General features: G+C 39.0%; 1 protein-coding gene across 1 annotated transcript in view; it reads right to left on the minus strand.

Annotated features, from left to right (window-relative positions):
- Positions 1 to 5168: 5168 nt before the first annotated feature.
- EFHC2 (EF-hand domain containing 2) overlaps positions 5169 to 15508 on the minus strand; it is an 86844-nt gene continuing 76504 nt past the window's right edge. Inside the window, exons 13-15 of the mRNA XM_074969207.1 lie at positions 15402 to 15494; positions 8998 to 9103; positions 5169 to 5499 (exon numbers count right to left, since the gene is read on the minus strand). Of these exons, the coding sequence (XP_074825308.1) occupies positions 5404 to 5499; positions 8998 to 9103; positions 15402 to 15494 (295 nt within the window). The 3' untranslated portion in view covers positions 5169 to 5403. The remainder of the gene's footprint in view (positions 5500 to 8997; positions 9104 to 15401; positions 15495 to 15508) is intronic.

Below are 15508 nucleotides of genomic sequence, written 5' to 3' on the forward strand. Positions count from 1 at the left end.
GACTCTCTTCCATCAAATCCATCTGTCCATCAGAATTGAAGAATGCTGGCAGCAAAATGGTTAAAGAGATGTAAAAATCCAGACACTACTGGTGGTGGTATTGTTGGTTGGTTTGTTTGGTTTTTTTTGTTTTTGAATGAACATACTTGAATAATTGCAGTGGAGGGGATTTTTGTTCCCACTTTCCACAGCAGGGAAAGACAAGGTGAAGACGTCATCAGAGCTTTTAAAACTAAGCCTCTTTCTTTTATTTAAAAAGGAAGATTTTTCTATTGCCTGCAGACAAATTCAGAATTCTTCACTGTTGCCAGACCACCTGGGACATAGGGAGGATGGGAGCTTTCCAGATGGGTTTTAAGACAATTCATTTGTATTTATATAGCCAGAATAAATGTTTTTCCTGAGATAGCATTTCCCTTTGCTGTATCGAGACCACCAACAAAAGAGGGAGGCACAGAAATTCTACAGCATTAATAGTCTTGGTGTTTACAGCTTTGGCATTTATTAACTTGTGGGAGCTGTTTATTGAGTCATAAACAGTACTAATGGGGATATTATCTCTAAATTATAGAAGTATTACAGTATTTGGATTAGTTAAGAGAACAGTTTAAAGCAGTTACATAGTTTCAATTTATCACAATTACCAACATGATCCCATAATGGGAATTTAATTGCTAATTGTTGGCTTATACTATGAAAAAAATACAGTAATAACTTATGACATATAGCACATGCACATGAGTGCAGACCCAAATGCGCACACAGGCACACACACACTTCTATAATACCTCCTTTCTATCCTATCTTCTAATATAATGTATTTTTATTACAGTGACTAAATTCACCAGGGCCTCTATTCAGCAGTCCATCCCCGTTCAACAAAGCATTTAAGCATGTGTGTCTGCTGCACTGTGTTCAATGAGATTTTTTTAAAAAATGCTTAAATGGCTTTGCTAAATAGAGATGGGCTTAAGGTCATGCTTAAATGCTTTGATGATCTGGGGTCTAGCAGTGCAACACAGTTAAGGAGAAAACCTGACTCCACTGAAGTCAATGTGAGCTTTACTGTTGACGTCAATAGAGCAAGAATTTTATCTATGGATACTACAGCTGGGATCTGATTCAAAGCTCACTGAAGACAATGGGTGTATTTCTATTGACTTCAGTGAGCTTATGGATCATGGTGACCATAATGGGAGCTCTGAGTTTCCTCTCATACATGCAAGTGGCAATTTTGTACCACTGAACCTTCAAGACAATGTCATTCTTCTAACAGTTTTCCCTTTCAATGAGGACATTTTCTAAACTACCGTAGTTAACACTATGAACTTGTACTGTTAAAGAGTATTTCTACCAAGGTGCTTACCATTGGCTTACACCATGGTCCTGAGAAGCGGCTGACTCTGAACTGGCTCCTCCACTTTTTACTATGGCTAATTCTCAATGTAAAACTATTAGCTAAAGAAGGGAGAGAGGAAGTGGACAGATGGCTCAGCTGAAGGGCAGTTGAGGACAGCCAATTTATTTACTGATAACACATACCAAAACAAAACAAAAACTGGCAGATGTTTCAGACCATCCAGCTGTACACAGTAACAGCCTATATAATATATAATCTTAATATGCTATACCTGGATGGAATTTCTTTCTCTCTCTTCCTTCCCGTCAAGATACTAGTTTTATTCTCCCGACTGCTGGATCACCCAGATGAGAAAAGTTTTTCTAATGGCTCTGTAATTCCTTATCAGGAACCGTGGGAGCATCTGATGGTGTTTAACCAGAAATAAGCTGGCAAGTTGCTACTGGTGAATGAGGGATGTTTCTCTCCTATTGTTGTTGAGTGACTAAACCTTCTGAAGCTTCAGACATCATGGTATTAAGATCTTTGTAGATCCTCCATGGGAAGTTTGTACCTGGGGATACTGAATTGCCTTTTGAGCTAAAAGACAGACCAAAGAGAGGGTCTATCAGTTTGTTTTGGTGCGGGGGGGGGGGGGGGGGCCTCCTTGTCATGAGGTGGAATCAGCTCCTTTGAGTGACACCTGATGTAATAATGAGGACGAGTGAGCTCAACACTATCTTCACACATCTGGGCAAAAATGACGAGGTAGCATGAAGGAGAGTGAATTGCACAAGGAGTCATTGGCACTGATCTGGGTGTACATGAAGGTGGTACAGTTGGCACTGCTGTCCACGAGAGCTGGTGTACTGAGCCGGGCATGGAAAAATATTATAAGATGAGGAACATTACTCATGTTCGTGGTAAGTTGATGCTGGTTCATGACAACACTGTTTATGGGTGCCTGTTATACATGGTGACTGTACCAGACACCTTTACTGGAGACACACAGACGTGGATTGAAGGTGTTGGGGGAGACAGCATCTTAGCAATGCATTAGCTGCACCTGGTGGCAGGTAACCCTGGCTGTCATATGACAAGTTGTTTGGCTGAAGCAGCTTTTTTGAGGTATATGTAGAATTCCCATTCTGTCAGGTACCGCGGCGCTCGAACCCAGGCTGGGGGTGGGGAGGGGAAAAAGGGGGACGTGTCAAGCAAGAACCTTAGTCTCTGTGCCACGAGCTTACATGAGGGAAGTGCAGCTAACACCTCAACACCACAGACTACTCTCACTGACTCAGCTGGGTCAGAAGACTAGCAGCAGACTGCTGATTGGACACCACCAAGCATAAAGTTTCCCGTTCCTGTCTGACCTTTTGTCTGAGCAACTAGTTGCCAGGTCCACTGCTGACCAGACTCCTGATATCAAGTTCCTGACCCTTGTCCGTTACCATACCTTGGTCCTAGTTCCTGCCTTCTCAGCTGGTTCTGCTCCTTGCTCCTGCTTCCTCACCTTAATTCCAGTGACTGACTCTGGCCTGACCCTCGGTCTGAGTTCTGACTCTGATTCTGGCTTACTCTTTTGCATGGCTACCGACTCCACCATGGCCCTGACCCGTGGTTTGGCTTCTGACTCTGACCCTGTCTTGGCTTCTGATGCTGCCCCACTGTGGCCCCTGACACATTCTCAGGTACTGGGTTGAGCTAGTAAGTCAACATTGGGTCCTTTCAAGCTCCAGTCAGCATAGTGGGGTGAGGCAGTACCTCAGTGTGCATCTCTTAGCTACTGTCATGCAGAGCTGGGATGTCTGTGGACAGAAGATATATTTACGATATGAGGGAGGCTCTTCTCCAGAGACTGTTCGTTAAGATCAACGGTAAGGACTGCCTCCCACTTTATGTGATAAGTGCTTTAAAGTTGTGGCCTTATGCCATCTGGAAACATAATGTTATGATATGGTCTTCATTCAGGCATCTCATTAGCAATGTGAAGAGAGAGAGGAACCTGGTGGCAGGATTAAGGGGTTGAAATAGTCAGGGGGGTTGTATGCTTTATGTTACATTATACAAACAATAAGGCTGGCTGATAATTGGCTGGGGCCTTTTCATTGCCACTTGTGAACAGAAGATCTGGTGAAAATTATTTGTACTATGTAGTTCCACACAACTTTGCCAGGCACATTGTGAACATGGTGGCAAAGAATGAAAATCCTTACATGAACCTGCTATGCACCATTCCTAGTAGATTTTTCCGTGGCTGTCCATGTTGCCTAGTGCATGAGAAAGAAAAGAAGGCACAGACAGAAGCAGGGAGAAAATTCAGTGAGTATTATTAAAAATACACAGAACAGCATTACAAAATAGTCAAAAGACAGAAAGATGGTAGTTCTCAACCTTTCTTTCCAAGAAAAACAAGTCTTGTTACTTATCTACACAGAGATCTTGTCAGACATGTGAGAAGGCATTATCAAGTCTAAAATAGCTTAAGGAGTGACTTGATCACAGTTTATAAGTACCTACATAGGGGACAAAAATTTGGTAATAGAGGGCTCCTCAATCTATCAGATAAAAGTATAACAAGATCCAATCCCTGGACTCTGAAGTTAGACAAATTCAGACTGGAAATAAGGCACACATTTTTAATGATTTGGAACAATTTACTAAGAGTTGTGGTGGATTTTCCATCACTGGCAATTTTTAAATCAAAATGGAATGTTTTTTCTGTAATATATGCTTTAGTTCAAACAGGAATTAATTCTGGGAAGCTCTGTGGCCTGTAGGACGTTGGACTGGATGATCACAATGGCCCCTTTTGGCCTTGGAATCTATGACATTATGGAGTCTAATCTGTGTTTAAAATGTATGACCACAAAACAAATCTGATTTAAATAATCTATTAAACTTGTTTGTAATACAGAATCATAAAATAAGCTAAGTATTTGTCTTTCTAAATTAAGCACTTGTCCTTCTCCTTGAATTGCAATTTGAGATAAAAACCTGTCATCCTCAATCAAAGAATTTAATAATTTCACAAAAGTAACCAGAAAATACTAGTGCAGAGCTGAGAGTCAGGATCTTTTAAGTTCTAATCCCAGTTCTTCTACTGACTCACTATTGCCTTGGGCAAGTCCCTCCACACCTCTGACCCAGCTTCCCCACCCTTCTTAAACTGGAATAATACTTACCAGTTCACAGGGGTGGAGTGATAATGAAGGAATTCCTGTCTAAACATGGCTTTGAACTCGTACAGTGCTATATACGTACAAAGTACTGACAGGAACGCCACTTAATCATCACAATCTTGAACGATAAGCAGGGTATCAATTTGTTTCAGTTGGGAAAGTGCAGTTTTACACTGAGGACACCTGTTCACTAAGACTGGACTAAAACCACCAATTCATTTCACACAGATTCCCCAAATAAGTTTTGACGTCTATCGATTTAGGATGTACGTAAAGCAAAAATCAAGAGCTCAGAGTTTCTGTGTTACTCTGCAAGATATTTACTTCTATATTGGTAGGCTGTAATTATCTCTGATACCAGGAAATGTTATGCTGTGCTAGAACCCCTCCATAAACTAACTGGCTTTGACATAAACAACACTTAAGATTCAGCAGGGATACATCAATATAAAACTAAGCAGCATGAAAAAAAATTGAAGAGAATATTAAATTATTGTGCTGATATAGTCTGACTTAATGTTGTCAGTGATAATTTTCGTTTATTTGCAGATGAGAATGGTTTAGGGTCAGTCACGCTTTGCTACATTTGATTCTCACTGTAAGATTTCTGAATATTTGTGCATTCTACATATAAGCAAACATGAAGATCAGTTTAAAGGATATTTTTAATTGTGCTCATGTACTTACAGTACAGTACTTTGTATTTTGAAAGAATTACAAAAATACATGAACTATATTTCTACATTGGAGTAAGAAATTTAAATTCAGTAAAATCTATATCTGTGATTCTTTTATTTTTTAAGGAAAGTTTACAGTATCTGTCCAGACACGCTTGGTGAAGTTGCAACAGTAATTCAAAAGAAGTGACCTGCATAGACCAGATTATTCTTCAGTGCCAAAAACATCCTCTATTAGGGGTAAATATTTGATCCTTTTCACTGGAAGGGATGGTGGCTGCCCACTCCAGTCATCTTCATACTGAAAGTGATAAACAAGAGGACAAACTTAGAACTCCGTTTTGAAAACAGAAATAACTAGAAATGTCACAAAATAATGTTAAGCAAGTTATTTCATTTCTACATGCAAATCACCTGTGAAAAAAACAAATGTGGAAAGCATTGGTGTTGATGTTGATCAAATGTGGTGTTGATTTTGATCAATGCTACTGAAGGTTTTATTAAAAATATCCCATCACCTCCACTTCTGCACAATTTTTTTTAAAAATCAAAGACTAGTGTGTACTGTTTTGTTCAGTCACACAACTATACTTCAAAGACATGGAGGTCAGCTAAGAGAACAAGACATTTTGTAGGAAATGTCAGCTTTCAAACGAGTAGACAAAACAAAGAAGAAATGTAAGTTAGAAGATCAAAACTTCAGGACTACATCACTGAGTAAGAATACAAACTGAAATTTTAGTTTGTCAAATATAATCATCTTACACCTAGACAAAATTACTGTCGTGCATATTAAACCACAGCTCGGATAAAGATTCAGCTGAGAAAGTCAAAGAATCAATAAAAGGATTTACATTCCCTTTGGTATCTTCTCTTTCTTCTTTTCTTACTCATCTTTTCATTAAAATGTACTCATCTAAAATAAATTCATTATTATATATTACAGCTAACCAACAAAATAATAAATTGGATAAATAATGCCACCACAGCCAATTTGGACATAATTTACTAACTTGTTTGTTCATTTACTATAGTGCAGGATATCTCAGTATGTTATAAAAACAGGAGTACTTGTGGCACCTTAGACACTAACAAATTTATTTGAGCATAAGCGTCTGTGGACTAAAACCCACTTCATCGGATGCATGCAGTGGAAAATACAGTAGGAAGATTTTATATACACAGAGAACATGAAACAATGGGTGTTACCATACACACTTTAATGAGAGTGATCGGGTAAGGTGAGCTATTACCAGCAGGAGAAAAAAAAAACCTTTTGTAGTGATAATCGAGTGATTCCCCCCTATTGTTCCTCACAGGTTCTTGTCAACTGCTGGAAATGGCTCATCTTGATTATCACTACAAAAGGTTTTTTTTCCTCTCCTGCTGGTAATAGCTCACCTTAACTGATCACTCTCGTTACAGTGGGTATGGCAACACCCATTGTTTCATGTTCTCTGTGTATATAAAATCTCCCCACTGTATTTTCCACTGAATGCATCCGATGAGGTGAGCTGTAGCTCACGAAAGCTTATGCTCAAATAAATTCGTTAGTCTCTAAGGCGCCACAAGTACTCCTTTTCTTTTTGTGGATACAGACTAACACGGCTGTTACTCTGAAATCTGTATGTTATGTAATTTCCAGCCTTTTTTTTTTTTTTTTTTAAACAATGAATGCAGAAGTGATTCTCCTATCTAGTGGATAACTGAATACACCTCTGTGGCTTGGGGCAGGTTTTTTTTGTTCTGTATTTGCAAAGTGCCTAGCACAATGGAGTCCTGGTCCAGGACTGAGGCTCCAAGGCACTACGGTAATGCAAATAATAAAATAAGAATATAACCAACAACTTCCATCTTTTTGGTCTTGTCTGCAACCTTGCTCCCCTTAAGTCCGTTCACTCTGCTGCCACTAAGATGGTCTTCCTAGCCTGTAGCTCTGTCAGCTCACTTTCTGTAAGCCCCTCCACTGGCTCCACTGCAAACACAAATGTCTTTTCCTGCCCTTTGCACTATAACCCTGCCCAAATTATCCCTGATATTTTATTATATTGATCACAGCCTTTGTTCCACTTAAGATGCCAATCCTAACTGACTTCTTGGTTCACAAGTGCCTTTGTCTTTTCTCCCTTGCTGTCCCATGGACACTGAAGAAATTCCCTGTCAAAATCCATAAAACCAATCCTCCCTCAAATCACCTCTGCCATGATGCCTACAAAACACTGTCATCTGATAACAGTGAGGCAAAGCGGCAAGCTGTGATCACAGCCACTGACTGGCTTATTACGACTACAAACAGCACACTGCCTCTCCTCACTACCACTCAGGTCCTCCACCCCCTCTTCAAGATTCACTTCAGGCACACCACCTACAAGAAATCCGTCAGTGCTCAATGACTAGTCTGAGGCAGTTGGGCAGGCAGCCAATACAGCTAGGAGAAAAATATGAAATAAATAACGAGCCAACATATTTGTATATTTTTCTGCCTCTTTCACACACACATCCACCCCTCACATGGTGCCCATCCTCATAGTTTTGTAAGTGCTTTGGGTCAGAAACTGCATCTACCTCTGTTTGCACAGCACCTAGTACAACAGTGCCCTAATCCTGACGAGCATCACTGGATGCTATCACAGCATAATCATTGAGTAATATCTTTGAGTAGAATTCTGAACTCCCTGTTTGAAAAGTGCCCTCATCAAAACCTGGAGCACACACTTTTAAAATCTGAAAACATATCCAGTATAATGTGGATGCTGTAAAAATATGTACAGGATCTTGCTTAGAGGCATACAAGAAATTTTTTCTGAATTAAGGAATCCAAGAAAATGACACCCAGGAAATCTTAGCAACTCAGCAGCATTGTGCCCTCACTAGCCCCTATAGACAGTTTTATAGGCTCCAGAAGCGTGAGCAAGTAGTGAAGCCAGTATGTTGTCAGGATGAAAACACAGCACTTGTATATCACTGGTGAAAATATGCAGCTGCTGAATTTAAAATGTGGTGAACCCTATGCTTCTAAACCAGCAGAAGCAGAGGAGACTAAATGAAACACATTCAATATCAGCAGTCAAGGGCTGGGTCAGAAAAGCGATGTTATATGTGCGCTAAGACGCTTTGGATTTCTTTGCTATGACATTTTTAAAAAAAGTCAATTTGACTGGCTTATGCACAATTCTATTTTAAACCATTCTATTCTCACACCAGCACAAGACAGCCAGGTCAGATTAATCTTTGCCGTTTGCTGAAATGACATTTTTACTTACTCTAAGTACTAGGCTGAGAGAGACATATTAGTTGATTTCTCCATGCTACTCCCACTACCTACCAAGGAAGTGGTGTATTCTGTGCAAGTTTCCACCGAGTTACAGGAAATTGTCGTTACATTTTGCAGAGTCAGTGGAATTTGTAGACTTTCCTGATAATTGTGACTTCTGAACATAAGGTTTGTGTAATAGAAAGTGTGAGCACCTGATAGTCATGCCCTTGTTCACAGGAGAGCACAGCCATTTTCCTTCCTATATTTCCCTAGAAATCCATTAGAGATGTGGCATCCACTGTGCACAAAAGAGTTACAGAGTTCCCCTGCTTTACACTGGTTCTCTGCTTCGCCCAATACCTCACCACAGAAACAAACTGCTCAAAAAACCCAGACAAGATCCATAAAGATCGAGTCCCAGATATTCTTTGTTGGATAAATCAATGGTGTTAATATGTTTTGAGTTAATGACAGCAGCGGCAGCATGAAAGGAGCTTTCAAGTTTTGTGCACTGCTTTTTTGTTTTAAACGTCTTAACTTTACCTTTATAGGAACCTTTATTGTCTGGAAAGTCGGAACTGGATTCTCTCTCCAATTCAGCCCATTGACAAACTTCTTATAATCTACTTGTTCCTTGCCATCTTCAAACCTAAAAGCAGAATATTTATATATATTTTGATTCAATTGTTACCTATTTTAATATACTTTGTCATATTTTACATCACACAACAAATTGCATATTTGATAATTAATTTCAAAAATATAGAAAATGGACAACTGGCTAAGGAGAAGACTCTGCAGAATATGTCTCTCTATTGTTCTATATATTACACTTCATATAAAACTTTACTCTTCATTATTGTCTGTCACATAAGACTTTTCATTGTCTTTAAAGTGTATGAGAGTTCAACTCATTTCAATTTTTTAAACATTACTATTAACCAATTTTTCTTCAATAAATGAATGTTATGATCAGTGGCAGCCTTATAGTTTTGGGATAAGGAGTGAAAATGTTCTTGGAGGCACCCTGTAAAATCCTGTCTTTATGTCTAGAAGAGAACCTGCTGGTGCTATAGACACACGAAAATACAGCTGATCTGGTTTATTTTGCTACTTTGATTTATAATCCTTTCATAAAAATAAGCACCCATCCAAAATGCCCTGGGCACCCATTTTGCGATCACCAGTGCTGAGTATAGCAGGACAAATGCTTGCTTCTTAATCAAAAAGTAGGAAGTATGTGCCATAAAAGTTGACTGGCATTAACCTTTGATTGCACATATTATTTTAATATGATCTATGGTTCACACACATTGAATTTCATAAGCCTTATGACATGTGATTTGTTTTTATTACCAACCTGTAGTATTGCTTTCAACCCTCTGAAGAAGAAGTTAGAGTACTACATTATGTTGACATCCTAAAACTTCATTAATTAGACCCTTTGAAGTTGTATGTTCTCAGTATAGGTTGGCCTTTTGCTGGTTTGTGGAAAGTCAAGATATAATCCACAGCACAGACTCAGAGTTCTACAGGTTAACCGAGCAGTTTTTTTATATACAGGAAAAGTGAAAGAATTTAATTACTTAAACCTATACTGGACCACTTTCATCTAAGACTGTATAGGTGCAATCCAATGACTCCCACTGACTTCCACAAGCATTGGATTGGGGCCAAAGTCCTTTGATCTGACTGTGAAAGCACCCTGATCAGCTAGGAATGCCGTCTCTGAACTAGTACCCTTAACTAGAGTGAAAATTTTCAAGCCTGGGTGATGAAAATTAGCTCCTAAATCCATATTTAGGCAGCTGTGTAAAAGTGGCTTGAAAATATTCCAAATTCATACTGGTATATAGTAGGTGGCTACAAAGCCCTTGACTCGCATGGACTGCACCTGCTTACACAAGTGAATTTGAATAAGGAGATGCCCTATTTCTGAGTTATGAGTTTGGAGTCAAAGGTACTAGATGGACTGGAAAGAGAGCCCTACATTTGAATGATCAGAGTTAATATGAGTAGATACTATAATGCTTTTCAGTAATAAAGGAAGTTAGATTTGCCTCTTCCAAAAGGAGACAACTAAGATCATGTGACACCTTGTCCCCCTTTAGTTTAGCTCTAGATCATCATCAAAGCATTTGAGGTTAGAATATGGTTTAAGAATCATTCCTCCCCACAACACTTGGAGAACAATTTTCTTCTTTCTTTGGCAGAAGACAGATAGCTCTTGTTTGTGGCCTCTGCAGAATGTGTTCACCTGGGAATACCCCAACGTGTAGAAGCCTGCTTTATCAATTTATAAGAATGTAGTGCTGAATGACTCAACCTTTTTACAAATGTTTTTCTTCCAGCCAGGAAAGTTGCAACCCAAGTGTTCTTTTTCTAGATAGCAATATTTACAGAGCTTAAGTTCCTTTGTTTTGAAAAACACTTTATTAAAATGTTAATCTGATAGCCATAGAAAGGGCTATGTCACTTTGACTTAACGGAATATTTGTTGAGTATGGCTGTGCTGCTACTTCAGTTTGTTTGATAGCTTCTGTATATTCTGGGTATGAATAAGTGTTTAAGTTGGTTACAGGGAAAGATTAAAGGACTAACACAAGCTGGTTTGTACAACTGGTCAGTATGAGCTGAGTAATGTTGGTGGCTAACCTGTGGTAAATATACTGATTAGCATGTACCTAACAAATGTATACCACACTACCTGTCTGTCATAGGGAACAGAAAAACCAAAAAAATGTTTGTAAAAAGTTAAGTTCTAAATATTGGTACCTGCAAGTTCCTTAAGGCCACAGTAGAGACAGGTGTGTCTAAGGTGCCAAACACATTGGGCTGGAGAGAGAGTATGGCAGGATGACCAGGGGAGCCTTTTGAGTCCTGCTGTCTGCCTCAAGATCTTTTTTGGTGTGGATGGGGAATTATGCCTACCCTCCTGGAGGGAGCATAGCACCCCCAAAATGTACAGAGTTTTGAGGATAGGTTCCTGGGTAAAAATCACCAGGGCTCACGCACCAAGAGATAACAAAAAAAACAGAGAGGTCCTGGCCTGTTGTGGGAGGGAAGTTCTAGGGACAGAATTATTCTGGCCCAAATCTCATTGCTCTGGCCCTTCTGAGGATCAAAGATGCCTGAATGTCTTCTCCCTCTTTCTGTTAAGCCAGGGGAGGTGGGGTGCTCAGAGGAGTGTGTGACCCTCGGGGTGGTACCATGTAAAAACAAATTAACAGTTTTGCATTGTTCAAATTAAAATTGAAGCAAACCGTAATGGTTTCGTTGTGTGTTGGCTCATACACATGTGGAAACTTGGGGGTTATACAATGGAACTAAAAAACAGCCAGCAAACAGCGGCAACCTGAAGGTGCTGCATTTTCACAGCTCTACTCAAAATGCATCTAGTTTGCATAAAGTTAGTCTTTGATGTATGCACTCTTCTACTGAATGTTCATCACTGCATCCCATATAGGGATTACAGTAAATTTTGGAGTTACGGTGTGTGGGCCTCCTGGCACAAGGAGCAACCACTTGGGATATTAGGTTCCAGAGGCACACCCGCTCCAGCCCTCCCCAGCTTGGCAGCTGCCCCCACAGGCTTTCGTGAGTCACAGCTGCCAAGCCTCCATCTGCCCTAGAAGCCCACCACAACCACCTCACAGCAGCAGGGCTGAGAGAAACCACCCAGATGTGTCCTCCACAGCGATTATTTAGCATAAAATTTATCATTTTTTTTAAAGCCACAAGATGCGTGCAATACAGACGAACTAACTCATGATCTTATATTTGAAACCTTTGTCGTACATTCCCTCTCCCTGCTTCCTTTCCTCCATTTTATCTTTCCTCATTCGCCATGTCCCTATTTAGTTTGTAAGCCCTTTTTAATTGCCTATTAGTGCACTGTTAGGTGCACAGTGAATAAATAAAAATAGGATCAAAAGAAAATACCAACTATTTCAAAATACAAAATTTTATTTTTCAAGCATTTTAATTGTGCTTGTGTATTAAACAAGCTCATTGTTCCTTGTATGTTTGCATAAACTTAAAGAAATGCTATAATAAATGTTGCATTTTACTGGTAGAAACAAATAGGAAGCCTCTGCATATCTTAATACATCATGGTAAAAAATCTGCACCTGCTCTGTAATTTTAAAAAATATATTTATACCAATGAGACACTAAGAATTGCCTTAGTACTTTCAATGCACTGTAACTTGACATTATTGGCCAGGATTCTCTCTTCACTTGCTTAGATTGGGATGCTCCTTGGAACAGAACTCATGGGTGAAATCTTGGGCTCATTGAAGCCAATAGCAAAACTCCTATTTACTTCAATGTGGCCTAAATCCTTACTCTGTTTGATAAGAGCCACCGACACCTGCGGCATTATATACAAATGTTAAATAATAGATATTTATGGGTATTACTTTTTAAATAGAAAATTAAAAGTTAACAATAAGTTATTTAGAAAAAAACTGCAAGCTGTAGGATATATACCCCCAGCTAATGCAGTAGCTAAAGTTGCCTGTGTTTGTGGGATTTGCCTTATTTTCCTCCTTAATACATTTAATAAATTCAGAAATGTTCATTAGAAATACCCAGGGAAATAAAAATCAAATTTTTCCTCATCCATAAAAACAGGTGAAAGGACATCAGTGATAAGCGGCACTGCTTTAGATTAAACAGTGGACTTTCCAGAAGTGAAACTGGCTTATCAGCAGCAATGCTACTATGTTAGATGTTTCATGGCTGTTCAACCTTCATGATAAATGGGGGGATGGAGGGACAAGATACTAAATATCCTTCAAACACTCCTATTACCTGCAAGGTAGAATTTGAGGCCTCCCACTAAAATGGAAATTAATTCCAATTAAATCCGTTACAGGAAACATTTTCCTGACCACAAACCCAAATAAACACAAGTCACTATTAAATACACATCCTTACTTAAGTGGTATCAACTACACAAGCCTTTGTTTAAGAATTTAAATACTTTCCTCTTATCTGTAATGTAAGGACTTGCTGTACACACTGAGATCTTTCAATGCAACGAATCTTTATCTTATCACTCAAATTACTCGCAGTCCTTTATCGTATAAAGCAACTTTTGGAACGAAATGATCTTGCAATAGATATTAAGCATCCTCCTTGTCCTCTAAGATTGTATATTATTTTAATAATAATTTTAAATGAAAGGGGTTTGGTGGATTTTTGGTTTTGAAGCTGACTCCATTCAGCCCTCCCTTATAAGAGAGGCTGTCAACTTTCAAAAGCTTTCCCTCATGCCAAACAAGACACATTTATTTTTGAAGCCTATGATGTATCAGGTCTGCCAGTTGTTCTTCGGTGTTAGTTAGTAAATAAAGGAAAACTCCACTTCGTTCCTCCTCTAGTTGCATCTATTCAATCACAGTCTTTGAGACTATGAGAATTCTAACTCTAAATGCCAATTGTCCCGATGCACTTTTTCTGCTTGACAGCTTTGTGGGAGTTCTAAAAAAATGAATTTTATACGTCTTTTGACTAATGCTTGTGACCCAACCGTCAGAAGTGATGAATGGCCAGCAATTTGTAGAAGTCATCCATCTGGCTACCACAGGGAACTCCTCTGAATGCTTTTGGTGCATAGACAAACTGGGCTTAAAAACAATGGTGCCTTAGGTTTCTTAAGGCAGACTTGCAGGTAAAGAGTGACTTTAAAAGATTTCTCCCCCAAGCAGTGTCCTGTGAGCTTGGTGAAGTGTAGAGGGCTAGATTTGGGCATTAAGGATTTAAAGGTGGTCAAACTTTCCCTCACCTTCCTGTTTGAACAGAATCCTGTCATTCAATGGTAAATCCCTGAAGCATATATTGAACTTCCGCTAAAAGCTAGAAGCTTGCATGCATGAAAGCATCTATTCCTGACAAGAAATAAGACCTCCTTCTGCTTTTGACATGATGTTAAGAGGTCTCCATATTCTCAAAATAATTTTCTTAATGATTTCTAGTAGGGGAAAAAAAGAGACCAAAGACCATATTCTGAAACTCAGACTAGACTGTTGGCCAGTTGGCTTAGCCCTGCTTCAAAGATGGGGGCTGGACTTGATAACTTCTCAAGGTCCCTTCCAGCCCAACATTTCTATGATTCTGTGGAGGCCTAGCAATCTGTGATGAGTGTTCAGATCACCAACTGGTAAACCTGTTTTTATTGTGAACTCTGCCCTCTAGAGTCTTGACACAAGGGCACTGAACATTTGTGCTTTTCTGTTCTTGTTCTGATCAGTGTAGCTGATCAAGAATTCTACTTCAAAGAATATATGTACAACCAAATTAACACTCCAAGAAAAAATACTGAAACTATTATGTAAATTCTGCTTTTGCCAATAATTTCTCTCCCTTTTCTAAAAACTTAAAATATATATTTCAGGTAAGAACAACACCAAGAGTAATATAGGAGTAACAAAGAAGGACTGTTGTATCTATAGTGATACCATCTATTTGATTCATGAACTTTTCCACGTTATTCATCATGGCATCTTTCTCAGATCATATATAGTGTACCTTCTTGAGATACTATGTTTTTTCCTCAAACCAATACACGGAGAAAGTGAATGTAAAAATGGGAATTCTCCACCCATTTATCCCAGACAATAAACATTAGTGGTTAATTCTTGTAAGCTTATTCAATCATAGTATTCATACGTAGCCTAGGTGATTTTTTCTGCCAACCAAAAATGACGAAAATGCTGCAATTCTCTTCCTTGTTAATTGCAAATGTTTACCAATATGAAGACTCAAAGAAATGCATGGAAAGAATCAGCACAATAGCACATACACAATTCTGTGAACTGCTGAAATTCTTAGGAAATATTTCTACAATTTACGTTAAATACTCACCTGCCATTAAACATACATTACATTACAGTGCAAGTGACTTGTACTCACACACAGCACTTTATCTGGCTATGACTTACATGGTCAGTAAAGCTCGCAGAAGATCATCAGCCACTGGCAATCTGAAGGACTTGCAAATAGTCCTGCATTTCTCATGGGGCAGCAACCCACATCTGCACAAATATAA

Source organism: Natator depressus, chromosome 1 (assembly GCF_965152275.1).
Source record: "Natator depressus isolate rNatDep1 chromosome 1, rNatDep2.hap1, whole genome shotgun sequence".
In the NCBI taxonomy this organism is placed as follows: domain Eukaryota; kingdom Metazoa; phylum Chordata; order Testudines; family Cheloniidae; genus Natator; species Natator depressus.